Here is an 18,010-nt window from a genome sequence, read left to right on the forward strand (position 1 = left end):
AAAGGAACTGTTTAAAATTCACTCCGATCCAACTTTTTGTTCTCTTGTTGTCAATCAAAACATGTCAGAATTGATTTTTTTTTCCCCCTCGTCTTCCGGAACTTTTTGTGTTTCTGAGTTTAAATGTGTCTAATTTACAACTTGAGCGATAAACTAATATGATTTTATAGTTATTTACAAGGTAGATAATAGGAGGAGCAGTGCTTTTGTTGTGAAGTTAATTGTTGGATTAGTTAATAGTCAGGATCTGTGTGATGTTGTAGCAGATTAAATGTGCCCTTCCATTGAGCTCACTTGGTCAAAGGAGCAGCATAGACTGATGAAGCCACTTGGATAAGGGGTGAAACGTCCTCCCAAGAAATATGGCCAAGTCCAGGTGACCTGATTCACATAGCTTTGAATTACCTGGACAAGTTCTAATGTGCATGGACATGTCTGTTACGAGGATATCTTTGGGGTTGTGCTCGTGTGTAGAATTGTTCACAGCATATAAAATAGCCCGTTTTTTTTTTTTTTTACCAGACTTGATGCTCGGTGACCTTCGTACAGCGTTGACTGGAGTGGATCACGCCAAGCGCTTGAACTGACATAGCCTTTGATGCATCAGTGCCTATACCCACTCACATGTTGACTTTATATTATTTTCCCTCCCTGCTTTTTATTCTTTATTGACATGAGAAAGCCCACTTTCTTTCAAAGCATTCAAAGCCAGACTCAAATAATTCATCAATGACGCCTGCTTTTCTTCAGCTTGGGTTCTGCCAGCCGGCAAGCCTGTGCCCAACAGATTCTCTTCTCTGGAAAAAGTGGCACAGTGGCTTCGGTGATGATACAAAAGCATCAAGCCCACTTTACTGTTTGTTTGGACAATAAACCTCAATTTTATACAACACAGTTTTTTTTCTCTAAGCCTCACATTGTGTGCTCTTAGAAATAAAACCTGCCTTTTACAGCTGGAAAATCATCTTTGTCATATGTGGTTAATCAGTGGAATGGGAGCATGTTTTTTTATAGGATCATAAAAGAAGAAAATGTTTTCATAGCACTGCTATCCACATCACGTTTGGCCTATTCTTGACTACTCTGTTAGTTTTCCTTTTTAACAGTAATATTTCACCAGTTGTTTTGTTTTTTGTTTGTGTTTTGCACATATGTATGCAAGTATAGAACCATTGACATGCTGGTGATTAATGGCCTTCTCTGCTTGGCCATATGTTTTTTTGACAGCCACTCTATCATGTTTATTGTGGCCAGGATCTAACCTGGATTTTGCTCTGGATTTGACCGTTTACATCAATGGACCATTACCATCCCGCCATTCAAACATGTGCACACACATATGCATACATACATACACACAGCTGTTGAATTAATGATCTTGTGAGTAATGAAGTTACGCAATCTGTGTGTTATCAGTGTGATCCAGGACAAGTTCTGTGGCATCGTCAACATCTGCGTCGAGGCGCTCCACGATATCATGACAGAGGATCCAGAATCGGGAACATTCAAAGAGTGAGTGTTCGCACTTTTTTTTTTTGTCTCTTTCAGTGAAGAACAGATAGAAAAAAAAAGAAAAACCCATGCAGCAACACTCGTATATCATGCCGTTCATACCTTCCAGTCAATTTTCACAAATGAATGAAGGTTGCAATTTGGACAAAGCTCATGCATTATGAATGAAGATACTTGAAAGTACTTGAAGCAGCACAACTGCAGCTGTGCTCCTGAAGCTTGACTCGATCAAATACACACCTCTGAAACCTTTTATAGATTGGCGTTCAAAAAATATCATTATTTTTGGAACGGCTGCATTGTGCTGAGGGAAGCTGAGTGGTTGAGTTGAACAGGACATTGTTTTGTATAATAATAATTTTTTTAATGTCTTTTATGTATAATTAGATGAAATTGAAAATACCAGACCAACTTAACACAGTTTGAGAATGAACAACAAAGTCGCTGGCTGCCTGTCCATGGCGTAGCCTACCCTGAAATGTTCTGTCCTTGAAATGTACCTGAGAATTAATCACCATGTATTGAATAAGATAAAATTACAACTGACAAATCACTTCAACTTAGTAGAGTACCTCAGGGTTACTGCATATATCCCTTCAGATGTCTCATGGCAGCTTTAGAATAAAGTAGAATTGTCTTGCAATATTCTGAAGTAAAAGAAACTTGGTTTGTTCCTTTTGACAATGTTAAAAAAAAAAAAAAAAAGTCACTGTGTATTTTCATGAAAGCTGTATTGCCTTTTGGAAGTTAGAGAAAACAACGAGGGAACCCTTGATATTCTCTCTCTCTCTCTCTCTCTCTCTCTCTCTCTCTCTCTCTCTCTCTCTCTCTCTCTCTCTCTCTCTCTCTCTCTCTCTCTCTCTCTCTCTCACTCTCACTCTCACTCTCACACTCTCACTCTCACTCTCACTCTCACTCTCACTCTCTCTCTAACTCCTGTGAGAATTATCTGGCTCATTACTTGCTAAACAGCCACTATGTCCACTTGCTCTTCACCAACGGCGCACCTGAGCGGAGACTGTACATATGCTTTTTAGGGGCTTTCGTTTCACTATCAGACGGTGTCTGCTGTGGCCAAAAACAACACAGAGAGAACAATGAGACAGAGCCAAAGCATTAAAGTTTCAAGCTTATGAGCTAAGCCTCGAAACTATTCTGTCTCTAAAAAGCTACGAAGTGGAGTTGCAGATTTGAGTTTAAAAAAATTATTTGAATTTATAGTTTAATTTCTAAAAAAGTCACGTTATTTGATACATTGTTATACAAATATTGAGATACTGAAAATACCTTGAGACTGAATTCTGTCTTGTTTCTTCACATTTTCCTATTTTCTTTGTAATAATTCGTATTAGTCTGACAGAATAGATTTAGTCTTTTTGAATATCAATGGCTTTAGGTTGTTTGATTTCTTGTCAGAGGTTGATTCCTCTTAAAGTTAGGATATGTGACTTTCAAGACAATCTCTCTTATTTCTCCTCATAATAAGGATTAAGTAATGAGGACAAAGAAAATAAAACACTGCACACCGACTTTAGACGAAGCACAAAGGTCTCGCTTGTAATTCTCTCTGCATGCAGATGAACCAATATGAATGGCAGGCAGGAGAAAATATAAGTGCCTGAGGATTCAGCCCCTTTCTGTGTGCCCGTTCTGAAATTGTCTCCCACTGTGCAGGTTTATATGTGGTTATTAATATTGAGTTGAATATTATTGTGTTTGCAGCTGCATGCTGATGAGCCATTTTGAGGAGCCCAAGCTGAGTGATGATGAGGAGCCTCCAACTGAGCAGGACAAGAGGAAGAAACTGGTGAGTCAAGCGCAGATCTAATTTGGCAATCATTAAAGCCTTTTTTCCCCCCTCGGCTTGTTCGATTCACGCTTTAGATTTTTATACAAATAGCCCAAATAAAACATGGCTTTCTGCTCATTTCTGTTTTACTCTGTGTTCATTCAAGTGGCTTTCACTCTGTCCTGTGATCACAGCACTAAGCCTCTCTCCTTGTGGCAATCCTTTATGCCACTCTGGCTCTCATGCAATATTAAAACACTCACAATCACAAATGTGTTTCTTCAGTAAGCAAAGAAGTAGGTTGTCACGTTATGTACAACCTCGTCCAGGAACAAATTGAAAACCACCTCACAGCCACTGCAGCTTTCCATGTAGAGAACCACATAATCACTTTTAACGACACCATGTTTCATATAAAGCTCCACTAAGTCTTAAATTCAGCGTGAATGTTGGCGAATATCCATACATGGCCCCAGGGTGGGGGGGATGTACACCAATTAAACTGTACAGTGAGGCATGTATGTAAAAGCATGCATTTTGTATGAGGATGTGTTCATTCAGTAATCAGTCACGGTGAGGAGGCTCAGAAACTCTAACAATCGTTAACGTTGCAGAAATGCTGTTTAATTACAATGTTGGTGTGTTTTTGCGTGTGTGTAGCCTTTTCCAAACGAGTGCTTGAGCAAAATTTAATTTATATAGGAATTTGATTGCCCTGGTGTTGGAATGAAGAAAGGCGACTCCCTTCATTTTTGACTGTGACTTTGTGTGACTTTCCTAAATGCGGGTGTGTGTATGTGCGTGTATGTGTGAGCATGTGTGTGTCTGCTGGGCAGTATCCCAGTGCACTTATCACCTCAGCCCAGACCCTGACTTTTTGCTCCAGGGAATAGAGAAGAGACTTAAAGTTGCACCTCTCTGTGCTTCTTAATGCGTGTGGGCCTGTGTGCTTGGAGTTGTGCATGAATGCATGTGTGTAAGTGACGGGTGTGCGCCCATAAGACAGTTTCCAGTTTGAAGTGAGAGTTAATGAGAAAGGAAGACCGGTTACATTTTGATTATTTATTGACTCCAAGCTGGTGTTCTTGCAGCGTATCTCCTCAGCGGGTGTGCATTAACGTCTGTATTTTTTGTGTATGTTTGTGCTGGTGTGAGAGAACCTGTGAAAGACACAGGGCTTTGTTTGAAGAACAAAATAAATGCGGACTGTCTTGTTTGTGCATCAGATACTTTTGACGATTGTCATTTAGGCTCCAATCGCCACATTGCCTGGGTTAGGGTTAGGGTTAGGCTCCCAAAGTTAGAAAAAAAATGTGTTTAAAACAGAAGTATGTTAGGTAACGTACATTTGCAGAGCAAAAAACATGCAACTAATGCAATCATTGAAATCCTCTTTAACCTTTTTTTGAGATTGAAAACGCTAGGGAAAAAGAGAAATTGCAAAGCATTTAAATGAACAATATTTAAAATGTTAAAGGGCTTCTTTATCCATGCGTTGTTTTCAATCTTTGCCGAGGTTTCAGTTGTTCAGCATTGTCAATCTTTAGTCGTGTTTCTTCTTCTTTGGATGAAGAGAGAGTTTGTTTCGTGTTTTAGAAGTTGTTGACTGTTCCACTCTCATTTTGTTGGGGATTTCGAAGGGTCCCCTCCCTTTGATCTTAGTGTTTCAGACAACAAGACGTGGCTAACCGATGCTGTGTTCAGGCCTCTGTACATAATGCATCATTTGATTCTTGTGCTTCATCTACAAGGCCAGTACTATCAAACAAGAAAAAGGACAGGCGACATCAAAGACTCTCTTCACCGGGTACTAATGACATGGGCTCCGTCTGTTGTGCTCTGGTGGCACACACCCACTCAAGCCCATTCTTTTATTTTATTTTTTTACTACTCAGTAATGTCCGCCACCACACACATGCAGGTTTTTGTGCTGCATTTCTGTGAGTCGTTGCCAATGACTGATTAGACACCGACATAATAATAGAGAATGAGGGTGCCCAATTACACACAATTGTGCATGGATGAACGCACGCATACATATTGAGGGGGCCGGTTGCTCAACCTGGTTGGTGAATAGTGATAAAAGCAGCACTTCATACAGCGTTGTGTTTTTAAATTGTTGCAAAACTAAGCTAGAGCGTTCTTCTGAGGGGATTGGGGAAATAAAACCAGCAATTATAAATAGGTAGACCTCTGTACCCAGTATGTCAGCTTTGCACATAGACTTTACTTTTTTTCTTGTTCTTTTCGCCTAATTCACTGACATTAATGTATTATTAAAAAAAATAGAGATTAAAGCTAATGATAGCATATCAAATGTGTTTTTCTGAATAATGAGCATATTTTCACTTGAAAGACATTACTTTGTAGGTGTTCTCAGTTTAGTTTTATCCTTGAAGCATCACAAAAATTAACATAAAAATGGCCTGTATTGTGTACATAACTATGCAGATATGCTTGGAGTAAAATTAACACACATTTAAATTAATAGCCAACGTTAAGACTACAAACATGCCATAATCGTGTTCAAAGTCTTTACTTAGTACATGATTATACTCCAGATCTGGCAACATAAAGGATTTCCCACAATATTTTAGCAAAGCTTCAGTCGATGTAGCAGAAGCCGTCACTATTGACATCATCCAACACCACATCACATCCCTTTTTTTTCTTATATATATTAAACACTTTTGCTGTTTCAATGTGCTTTCACATGATCTGATGCATTGCATGCGTTCTCATACCAATAATGGAGATGGCTGCCATGCAATGTGCTCACACACCATTGACAGGATTCTAACATGAATACATGAACAGAACGGGAGGGACGATCAAACCACTACCCTTGGGCTGGAAGACGACATATTCTACTTGCTGTTCCAAGCATAGGCACACTCCTGTGTATTAAAGCACTTGTGCAATGGTTTCCTAATGGCCTAAACTTGTAACCATGAGAGAGACGAAGCAATGTGCCGTTTACAAAAATTATGAGATACAGTATTTCCACTTGATCAAATCGGGAAGTCATGACAAAACATGACAGACGACGCTCAGATGTAGAAAGCCTCCGTCATATTGCATATATTAACTTAATATGTTGGTAAGATACACAATGGATGTGCATGTTTAATGAACATGGCAGTCTCCTGTTTTAATAAAGTTTGACCCTTTGGTGACCCTGTGGTGGAAGTCAACAAAAGATCTTTGCTTTGTACTTTTCTGCATCTCTCTTTCATTTTCTACATATCTATATTGAGCAACACCATTAAAGTTTCCCCGTAAAGGTTGGCGTGTGAATAACACATTTGTTTTTTTGATCTCATAGAACTCCAATTCATTTGTTGAATTAGATTTGATTTGTTTTCTCTTCTTGTAGCTGTAGTCTAGGTCAATGCAAAAAAATATATAACATTTTTCAAAGTCTCATTTGATAGGTGATGTTTAATTTGGTATCGATTTATAGGAACAGAATGCTTAGTCTTGTTATTAATGGCATTTGTTCAGGATGCGTTACTGATGAAATTTCTGTTCCAGGCTATTAGGGTGATGAGGGTGTTGTGCGTCACATGTCTTTCTGCAGTTGTTATTGTTAATATAATAAACATTATTCACGCAGCTGGAACAATTATGTTCAGATTCAAAAGTGATTATGCTAGTTTTCGTATTAAAAAGCTCAGTGTGTTCTTCTCAGAGTATCACCGGGTTGCATCTCAACCTAAAACCCCTGAAACGTTTACAGAATCGTCTTTTTGACGAGGGAATTGAGTCAAGTCGTTGCACCATGTTCGTGAATTTGGTGTGCACTGGTCACACGGTGATTTGGTTTGGTTCAAGCCCCCCAATCCCAAACTCGATAGGAATATTATTGCTGTTAGGTAACAGTTCTTACCCTTCACCACTGTTCAGTGTCGAGCAGAAAACTAAATGTAATGTGGTGGGAGATGGCTGAAATGAAGATGTTTGTTTTTTCTATGATTGCTTTGGCTGCAGTCTATTTCACATTGTCATGTCAATGATAACCAAATGAAAAATTAGGATAATCAAAACCATTGTTCAAAACTTGATATTAAAAAAAATAAAAATCCAGTCATTATATTAACTGGTCTTAAGTGTTCCAATCTGAAATTACGAGTTTTGTTTTATCTGACAGATGCTTCAAAGGATGTGTGTGTCTTGATGTCTAACAATGGCAAATCTCTGAGACTAATGCTCCACAGTATTGCCTTTTATTTCTCAGAGTGAACCAAAATATTTATGCCGAAGAACAATTTTTCATTATTTCAATGAAATGAACAGTCAAACCGCCTGCAAAGGTCTTCTCGAGGTGTGTATTTATAGGAAATGAGCTCCTCTGTGTTATGATTTCAATCTGCGCCACACAAAGCGATGGCAACGAAGGCTTGCCATTCTTGCTTCATTATTGCTCCCTCTTCTCAACCAGACATCAGTGTCAGCATAATTTGGTTTTGTTGAATAACGGACCCCTCTGACGTTATTTCGCAGCACGAGATATAAAGATTCTCCTTTGTGTTGCCTAAGGCACACACAGCCATCAAAATGAGTCTCCATCTCTGCTGCTTCTTAGCATTACAGCCATTTTTGTCCAGGAGAGTAAAGAGCAGGTTGATAGGAACATTGCAATGCTGGAAAGACACACGGTGGAAAAACTTGAGTTTTTGGAAGAGAAAGTGTAGTTCATCAGTGGACTTTGAAGGGATTGTCAAGTTCGTATGTCAGCTGTAGACGTCTTGAATTGTTAAATTTGTTTCCATTATGCATCCGGTTAGTTTCTCCATTACCATTTAGACTCAAAGCAAATCTATAGATGAATTCAAAATAAATTTATTTCAACCTAAATATTAAACTCAAACTTGGAATTGTGTAATCGCTGAACACATAACTGTTCCCATTTCCACTCTGATTAATTTCATTCAGTGGATCGTAATGGTGTAATGGAGGATGACAGCTGTCTAGTTAAATGTGATTTTTTAATGCAACAGTCATATCCACTTTTAGAGGAATTCATTTATTTATTTATTTTTTTAAATGCTTGTGCATTAGTGAACTTAAAGGTGAAATCCAAATGCATATTTGGCAGCTCTGCCACTAGAAATGCATTGAAAGCACCAATCAGAGGGCAAAAGATACAGGAGCATTTCATAAATATTGAATATTCCTTATCATGCGGTATTGTTTGGAATTGTAAAACAGACTAAATAAAATATTAGAGCCGTAATTGAAGCTGTACTTGTGTGTGTCTCTGTTGGAAACCGACACGAATCATGGTGGTAAGCGGAAGTCCCGCCGTGTTAGCCCGTGGTGGCAGGGCTCGTTAGCGTGTTGTTAATGGGTAGCCACAAACAACTGTGATATATAGTCGTCAGTCATCATATAGACCAGATTTCACCGAGCTCCTTTCTCTCTACTTCTTCCGCACTACTCCATGTCGGCTTGCAAGGTATTTCCCAACTTTTTCTTTCTGTGTCTAATTCTTCTGATTCGTACGGTTAGCTTTGTTTTGATCACAACCCAGAATGCATTGCGCACGACGTCACGTCCTCTCCCCCGCTCTCTCACCCTGCCCGCTAGAAAGATCGTTTACAAACGAACCGAGACCGAGCATTTGAAGGGGATCACTTGTTTTGATCCGGTTGAGAGTTCATGGGAGATTTCACATCGCCCTAACGGAACAGTACTCCAGTCCGGATCAAACGGGGGAATGTTGAACACGATCTAAAGCTGCAGTGTCGAGGCGAAGTATGCGAAGTTTCCCTTCCCGAAAAAAGAAAAGCAGATCAGTGTGGAATCGTAAAGAGACTCCCAAGCTCCTCAAGCTGATTCATGAGGCAGACATAAATTCTATATCCATCATTTATAGTGGCCTTAAACACTTATCGTGGGTGTCTACATACTGATGAAACTCCTCCATGGCAACACCTTAACAACACTGTTACCCTGCTGTCACCGAAACAGCAGTCCAACGTTAAAATCCAATGCATTCAGCACGAGGAAGGCTGGGATCATTTTGCCCTCTTATGCATGAGAGTCTTTCATTTTCCAGCTGTGCAGATCAGATGATTCAGTCAGAAATATGTTGAGGAGTTTCACCTGTCAGCTCTTTGGATTTATTGGAAGTTAATTAGTCTGGTTTAAGTAATGAGAATAATTGATCTTTCCTCTGACAATTCACTGTTGTTAAATTGATCCTAATACATCTTAATTACCAGTGGGTAGCGCATTCAGTCTCTATGTGGCTCATTACAGTGGGAACCAATCTCTTTGATTTGATTTATTGCTGGAGGAGACTCACTCTGCTTTAAATTCTTCTCTCGTCTTGTGAGTTCAGGTTTAGGGTTTGTCATATTAATGACTCATTGATCTCTGCAAAGGCATGTGAATTCTTTGATTTCGCCCAAACTTTCACTTCAATTTACAAAGAACAAAAACCAGAAATCTTGCAATATTGATAGCACCAATTATGAATTCTGCTTCACAGGCGTTTGCGGAGTCGGTTGCATATCTTAACTATGATGAGATGAAAATGAGTGAAAACTATCGTCATGATGAAATCCCTGTGCCCATACATTTCTCTTTTGACACTTTTTGCTGCTGCAGCACTTCTGAATTCATACTTTCACCCTGTGCCACAGGCTTTAGTTAATAATCTCTTTTTGATTGTTCTAGAAATATGCATGTCAGCTACTGTGAGACTGTAATTACTAAACGTCTTCTTATTTTAGTAATAACACAAAAAAAAGTATTTCTTTTTCTTCAATGAATAAATGGTGTCTTTCTGATTCAGCCACCAGAATGATATGTAGTGTGTAAAAGGTGGTATATAGCTACTAATAATGAAATAATGGCCAATAACATAACACCTACCAATAATATAAGGACTTTGGCCTGTATAATGTAGTAAAACCCAAAGCATAATAATATTTGATCCATTATCATAATAACATTTTGCCTACAATTAGTGCTTATAAAAAAAAATAAATTAAGTAATTACTTACACATTTTTCTGTAATTAATCGCAGTTAATTTTATTTCTGCTGCTTAAGACTGAATCTTGTAATGGCTATTTAATTATGGAAAATCATGGAATTCTATTCAAATTCGAAGGCCATTTTTAGAGCTTTCTTCCAGCTTTGGGTGAACACTATTTCTCTCCAAGTTTAGCAAAAGCAATTAATCTTTTATCCACTAAGAGACGATATAACAAAACACAGACTTTTGACAGTTTCAAAATTTCGAGAAACAATCTTGTGACCTTAGTACATGAACAAAGTTGCAATGATAAACTGTAATATCCAATAACAAAGAAAATAAATGGCTCATGCACACACTACGGGGGGGGGGAGAACACACACAAAACAAGTGGACGCACAGCGAGAGCACACACACACACACACACACACACACACACACACACACACACACACACACACACACACACACACACGAAAGAGGGAGGGGTGTTCGCTATCTCCAACAGCCGTCATTTTCTGATCAAACCAAAAAGACATCTGGTGGTGTTTTCCTTCATAATGTGTATGTTTTATTGCATTGTATTGTCTTGGTTCCAGTCTCACCATACAGTGTATACTGACTCCTGCAGTGTGGTATGTACTGTAGCTCCACATCATTGCCAATACGCAGCCCTTTGTAACAGTGTGATTGTTGTGATTGTGTTGTTAGTATTCTACAGGGATAATGTCGTAAAACAATAAACATAATGTCGCGTTAATGTCTTTTTCAAGATTTTATAGCAGTGGAATGAAGACTGAAGACTTCAGTGTGATAATTTTGCCTGATGAGAATGCAGTAACTTCTGTTGATTTGCCTTGAGTAAAACTTTTATTGTGGAGAACTGAATAACATTTTTATCATCCTATTAGCATTGAGCTGCCACTTTGAGGGTTTGAGAGGCAAAAGAGCTCGAAGTTGTTTGTTGCTTTCATGCAGCCAAACTCTTTAGGTCCAGTGTGAAGACTTGTCTTCATTGAACTGTATTGACTGATGTATTCATGTATCTACATCTATTTGACAACTTTTAGTTTTGTACATATTTAAAACTGAACAAAGTTTCCAACACATTGAAAATGTACATGTGTTGTACATGCAGGGTATTGCAGAGTTCAAAGAGACAACGTCCTCACCACTTCTCCCCTTTCAAGTGTTCTCAGAATCTCATACAGTAGTCTGGTGAGGCAGAGGCCTTTGGATCATCTATTTTAATCTATTTTTATTTTGTATTTCTATAGTTTTCTTCTTTTTCTAGGAAATTAAATCATAATCTTCTAACATTGTAAGCATGGATGTATAGTTTTAACATGGTCTTACTTTATGGCCCCTATAGTGTGACAAGAGGTACTGGTTCTCCCAATCTCTTGCTTTTTTTTTTTTTTTTTTTTGGCATTTAATCCCATCCATCCATCTTCAGTACCACTTCATCTTGTTCAGGGTCACTGGGCACTGGAGTCAGTCCCAGTTAACTGCAGGCGAAGGCAAGATACACCCGTCAGCCTTGTCTTATTGAATACTTGAAATAAACTACCGATTCCTTTGAAGGACTTCATATTAAAGTGTCAAAAAATATTGCATTGGTGTCAAAACAGTAAAACGCCAAAGAAGAGAGCTCAACTGTTTGGTGCCTCACCCTGTGAAATCATTGAGGTGGTTGAAAATATGCTGACATCATTCCTGTAGCACACAGTTTCTAATATGATTGTTTTTTATTAGTTTTTTTTTTTTGTTTTACACTTTAGTCAGATCTGGTTCATTTACTTTTTTTTTTTTTTTTTTTTTTTTTTTTTTTTTAAACCTCAGAAAAAAGCTGCATCAAAACACTCAGCCGTGGTAAGATTTTCCCAGTGTACTATTGAGTAATGGTTATCAGAAATATCTCCTTTAAATGTCACAGACAAGCGCATTGAGATTCTCTCAGGGAAATGAGCTGGCAGAGAAACAAAAGATAACTGTGGTATTGTCAAAGGAAGCCAATTGATCTGACAGCGTCTACGTCTGTGTTTAATGTCATTTTCTCTCCCTGTTTCCAACTTATCTAACCATCACGCATCGATATAGGTTTTCCAACAGGCAAATATGTATTCCAGACATTAGTTATGTTGTGATTTATTAGTTATATTTTTGTATTTCTTCTTCTGGAAAAGGAACCTGTTGTGTTGCTTAATGCCGAGTTTGAATGAGTCAAGTCTTCTTGTTTTTTTTGGCCGTCTCAAGCGATTATCGACAATTTGTGAATAAAATCCTAAATTATTTTCATTGAAGTATTAAAGGAATAAAGCCTAGATTTTATTTTGGCTCAGTTTAGTGGCTCTTGAGTGGTTTTCAATGTATTCGAAGTCTGAACGTTGGTAACCGTCTCTAATAAGTTATGTAAAAGTGTCTCAGTCACCATAAACAGCTGCCGCAGTGATTTTAAAAGGACAACTGATGTGGTTTTTTTTAATTGCAAAGTAAATATCCCATTGAGATTCAAAATTAAAAAGTTCCTTTCCTTTGTGTGTTTTTCACTCTTCTGTGCATCCCAACGACATTTTACAAAGTTCCAAGCTGTGAAAGTTGCTGACTGAATCCTTCTCTTCCTGAATTGTGACTCAAATGAACAGAAATTGGTCTTTTAGTGGCATCCAGATGGCACACCAGATTTCAGACGGGATGTCGCGTATCTGAGTTTGACCCGGCTTATCGCTCAAAGCCTCAATTGCAAACAAATTCTTATTCACTTCCCATCACTTAGCCAAATCCACTTGAGGGAAGGCATGCAGCAGCGAGTCAACGAAAAGCAAGTTTTAATTTGTCAAACGTATTTATCAACCCGTGTTTGTAGAAGGCAATCAAGACCATTAGGTTTTTTTTTTATGTAGTTTGTGCCTTTTCTTTCATTGTGCATGCCTTTTCAGAGATGGAAACAATCCCAGCCTACATGTTTCAAATGAAGATATTTGAGTGCTCATTGCCCTACGTGGAAATTTAGTCATTGTTGGTTGTAAACTCCAAAAATGTGCAAAAACACATCTCTACCTTGGACCCACAAACAGTGACTGAAAGCTTGTTTTGCAAGGCAGACTGATCATTATGTTTCTTTCGAGTCACCATGTATCTTATTGTAGAGCTCAAAGTCTCCGTCGCTGCTTTCATGACCTCCCCGCTGATTTTCTTCTGAACACAATTAATTTGAGAGTTGCCTTCGCCAAACAATTTTTCAACACCTCAGTGCATGAACATATGTATCAGTGTGTTCCTGCTTGTTTCAACTCCCACACTTAAAAGTAGGATTTTATTATTATTATTTTTTTCTTTCTTCCTAATGTGCCCTTGTGACACTCTGCGAGCTCTCACATTTACGCCCTCAAGTACAATACTGATTAGGGTATTACAATTTGTGCTGCCTCATTTGGTGAGGAAATTACTGCAATCAAGCTCTAATCCTCCCTCTCAGTAAGGAGACCATGAACTTATGAAACCACAGAAAATAAGAGGTAGAGGGACGTGTGTAGCTGTCTGCTTTTGTGTGGTCTTTTTGTGGTTTTGTCCTTGATTCACAGTGACTGTTGCTCCGACCTCTCCTGTCTATTCCACTTGAATGTAGTAACGCTGACTTATCTGTGTGGTCTGATCTGTCAGCTCACTGTTTGGCTTCTTCTTTTGTGTCCTGTCCGTGTCTGCACTTTATTTTGTACTTGGTTTGTGCAGAATACAATGAATCAATGTAAAGATTTGGTATATATATATATATATATAAGCCAAATCTTTACATTGATTCATATATATGAATATATATATATATATAAGCCAAATCTTTACATTGATTCATATATATGAATATATATATATATATATATATATATATATATATATATAAAAAATGAGACATCCACACGGTTTTTTTTTTTTTTGTTAAAGGTAAAAAATACAAATAAAAAAGTTTTGTAGGGGCCCCTGAATGGCAGTTTCTGTCATCTGGCTCACTTACTTGACTTCAGACAGAAGTTCTTTGAGAAATGTACAATTTCTGAGCTGTAATGTTAAAATACGAGTGATGCAGACTAACTCGTAAGACGTGAGGAATTTTTAGATATCAGCTGAAGGATTCAGACTCAGACCAACAACAGAGCGTTGCTGTACAGAAAAGCCTGCAGGCAACAGCAGATGCTTCTGTTGCTCCATTGGTGCTCCACTAGTAGCGACTCACTGAGCTTCTCCAAAGAGAAATGTGGGGAACTGCAGCTACAATCATGCTTCTGAAAATGAGTCATGGACGAGTGTGGACGTGCTGTACAGAGGAAATGTTTTTAACTGACTGAGATGGTGATGAGGTCATTTTCACCTTTTGTTTGAGTGCTTTTTGGTCCTGATTCCTGATGCCAAGTAACGGCAACTAAATTGCATGATTTAAGTGATTTTCTGCGTACCTCAAAACAAATATATTTTTCTTTATCAAATATACTTTCGTCTGTTCAGCAATGCACGGTCATATTTGTCATTGGCCACCAGTCAGCTGATAAGTATACTGATGGTTGAATGTGGTATACAAGCAGATGGAAGGCTCAGATATAAGTAATCCATGTACATATGCATGCATACACAAAACATACCCATTAGAATGTAGACTTTTTATCAACAATAAAACCATCCTCAAATCATGGATGAATATAAATACGATGAAGAAACTATTCATATTGTACTTAACTATTTTAAATGAAAATGCTTAATAGAAATTTGAGCTACTCTGTGATTAAAACACACATTTAAAAAGAAATATATTTTTTTAAAGTCCTCCCAAAAGGGAAAATCAACCAGAAGAAATTAAGAAATGATGTCAAGACCTAAGAAGAAAGAGAAAATATCATGTAACCTCTGCAAATAAAATTGAAGGCCAGCAGAGGAAATGCATCTCAGGAATGTAACCACAGTTTGTGCTAAAATGTGAGCAGATCCGCACCTTCTTTTCAAACATGTCAAGTACATACGCAATCACAAACACAATTGCTTTTAGCTATTCTGAGTCACATTCCATGTGGCAAATCATTTTATTTGCATAAATGCTACCCAGTATGTTTTTCTTCTGGTCGACACGTCCAACATTGCATATTTAAATGAGACTGAATGAAGAGTGCTTGTCATTTGTGCATCTGTTGTGTACTAAGCCTCAGTGAGATGCTTAATAGATCAGCTTTTATCCGCACACAGCATTTGTGTGCAATGTCAGTCTAATATATGTCCACTGATGTTTTAGTGATATCACAACCAAGCTGAAATTTGTTCCTGCATCACTCCTTCTCATGTGATATTACTTGAATAAAATAGTTTTTGGAGTAAAGCTGCACCAATGTTTTTTTTTTTTTTTTTTTTTTACTTGACATTAAAAAAAACATACTTCTTGTGAATTTCTATTACCTCTGTCAACACAAATGATGTGACTCACAAACTGTTGCAGAGGACAAATATAATACTGGACATTATTTCTTCATAACTGCTACTTTGAGCTGTGTGTATTTACTTTATGTACAAGCACAGATGCTAAATCCGACTTATCTGTCAGAAATAACTGCTACACAATATTTTCATTTTAGTGCAACAGCCAAAACAAAAATAAAAAATTTAATGCAAACTCTCAACGAGTCACACAGGCTGTCCTTGCTACTCCTTACTCGTAGGGTGCACTGTTTGTGGGTTTGTTAGAAACCATTAAATTGAATTAAATAAAAAAAACTACGAGAAATTGGAACGACTTAGAAGCTCACCAATGTAGTCACAAGGCTAACACTGCTTCTGTGTCATTTTAATCAATTAAAGACGCATGAAGGACAGCTCCACAGCTTGCATAGATTGGGATGAATTTACCAGTTGATTACAGTTTCTTTGAAAACAGAATATCTTGTGTGGAATTGCCAGGTCATCGCAGTAATTTCAGGTCAGTGTAAGAACACAGAAAGAGTTGAAGCACATGGTTCAGATGAAGCACCTGTTTTGAGGGCCTTGTTGATATTATAAACTGCATATTTATTACTCCAGGAGTAAATAGTTTTGACGTATAATCCGATAATCTGAGGTACTTGCTGCTGACTGGTCTTCTTGTGGCCAGTTACTGTTTTTGCAGAGAGTAGGTGTACGTGTGTGTAACACAGCAAATTATCAAACAGGACAGACATTTTATCAGATGGAGGGAAAGGTTTGCGCAGCAGAAACAAAGAGCGGCTGGTCCCAGGATCAGAGGCTCCTCATCCAGACTGTGTTTCTGTTTTAAAAGCACGTAGAGCCTTTGGTAAGCACACAGTTTTGGAACAGAATTGCTCTTCAGCTGCCAATGAGTACCAAACAGTCTGAGAGTTTGGGTTAGTCACTGCAAGGATGCCTGTTACCTTCAAGATGCACATCAGGTTAAATATTTGCTGCTCGAGTTCAAATGTTGAAGCTTCACCTTGAAAATAGATGAAGTATTTTATATTTTTCAATTCAAAATTAGTTTGCTACATGAGTAAATTAATAATAATTTAACATATATTTACACAAAATCATTGTTTTGTTTTTTTTTCGTACACATGGTCCAGTGTTGACAACTATCTCTTGTAATGTTGGCATTGGTGTCCATGCTTGCAGCTACACGTTTGGTATTATTTGAGTAACGAATATACAGTATGTTTTCATTTCATGTCTTGCACACCCCTGTGCTCTTATCCACAATTGTATTCCACATTTTTTAAAATTGAAACTTTACATTTATCTGGCGAAGCAACATGTTCTCATCTGTTTTATGCGTCACATGTGATCTTGTTGGGTTTGCATCAACTGCATCAAGATCTGTATGCCGGGAGTTGAAAGGAACTGTATCAGGTTCAAATATAGCAGAATTATATGGGTAATTTTGTCACACTTTATTTTTCTTATAATTATACAATAAAACTACATTAAAGTTACCGCACTAATTAGAAGTAAAACTTTCCTAACTGTATGTAATGCGTATGAAGTAGAAAAGAAATTACAGTTACAAATGCAAGTGCAAAACCAAAAGTGTGACGGGTTCCCCCGCTGCAGTGCTTTATATAAAGACTTTTAATGGTCAAATTGTCTAGCAAGCTTCTAATTGTCCTTTTTAATTCTGAAGCGATCCCAACAAGTTCTAATGTATTAAGAGTTAACTGCCCTGTTTAACTTAGACTTTAACTGCCATTTATTCGGTCTAAAGACACCTCGGTTTCACATTTCCATTTCACCAAGATCTTGGAGAATCGATGTTCATTTCAGTGACCATCACCCGCCCTCCCTGAAGGGAAATGATCGCAAATGCTTGCTCTGGACCAGTGAGGGTCTCGTCTGCTTTTTAAGCAGTTTTAGTTGTGAAGGATACAAGCATTGAGGCATGTAGACATGTTTCTGTTTCCTTTACAAGTAATTGTATGCACATGTACACTTGTATATAGATCCTTCAATGAGACGGTGTCTATGGGGGCACCAGCAGATTGCTGATAGTTGCAGGAGTTGGGGTAAAAGAAGTCTGTAAAATAGTCTTAGTCTCGGGAGGCCCATTCCTGCCACGCCAGCACAGCTCTGCCAACAAAACACATGCATACACAGGGAGACTTTCGCTCTCTTGAATAATACATATTAGACACACTCTCACATACGCTTCCATAGATACTGGCACACGAACACATGACCAATCCTCTGCCATCTTATTCTTTG

At 38.0% G+C, this 18,010-nt stretch overlaps 1 protein-coding gene across 1 annotated transcript in view; it reads left to right on the forward strand.

The window, feature by feature from the left end:
• Window positions 1-18,010, forward strand: part of ipo11 (importin 11) — a 116,541-nt gene that overhangs the window by 86,409 nt on the left and 12,122 nt on the right. The window contains exons 27-28 of the mRNA XM_080467840.1: window positions 1,417-1,512; window positions 3,235-3,319. Of these exons, the coding sequence (XP_080323966.1) occupies window positions 1,417-1,512; window positions 3,235-3,319 (181 nt within the window). The remainder of the gene's footprint in view (window positions 1-1,416; window positions 1,513-3,234; window positions 3,320-18,010) is intronic.

The sequence above is a fragment of the Lipophrys pholis genome, assembly GCF_963383615.2.
Source record: "Lipophrys pholis genome assembly, chromosome: 7".
NCBI classification, from domain to species: Eukaryota; Metazoa; Chordata; class Actinopteri; order Blenniiformes; family Blenniidae; genus Lipophrys; species Lipophrys pholis.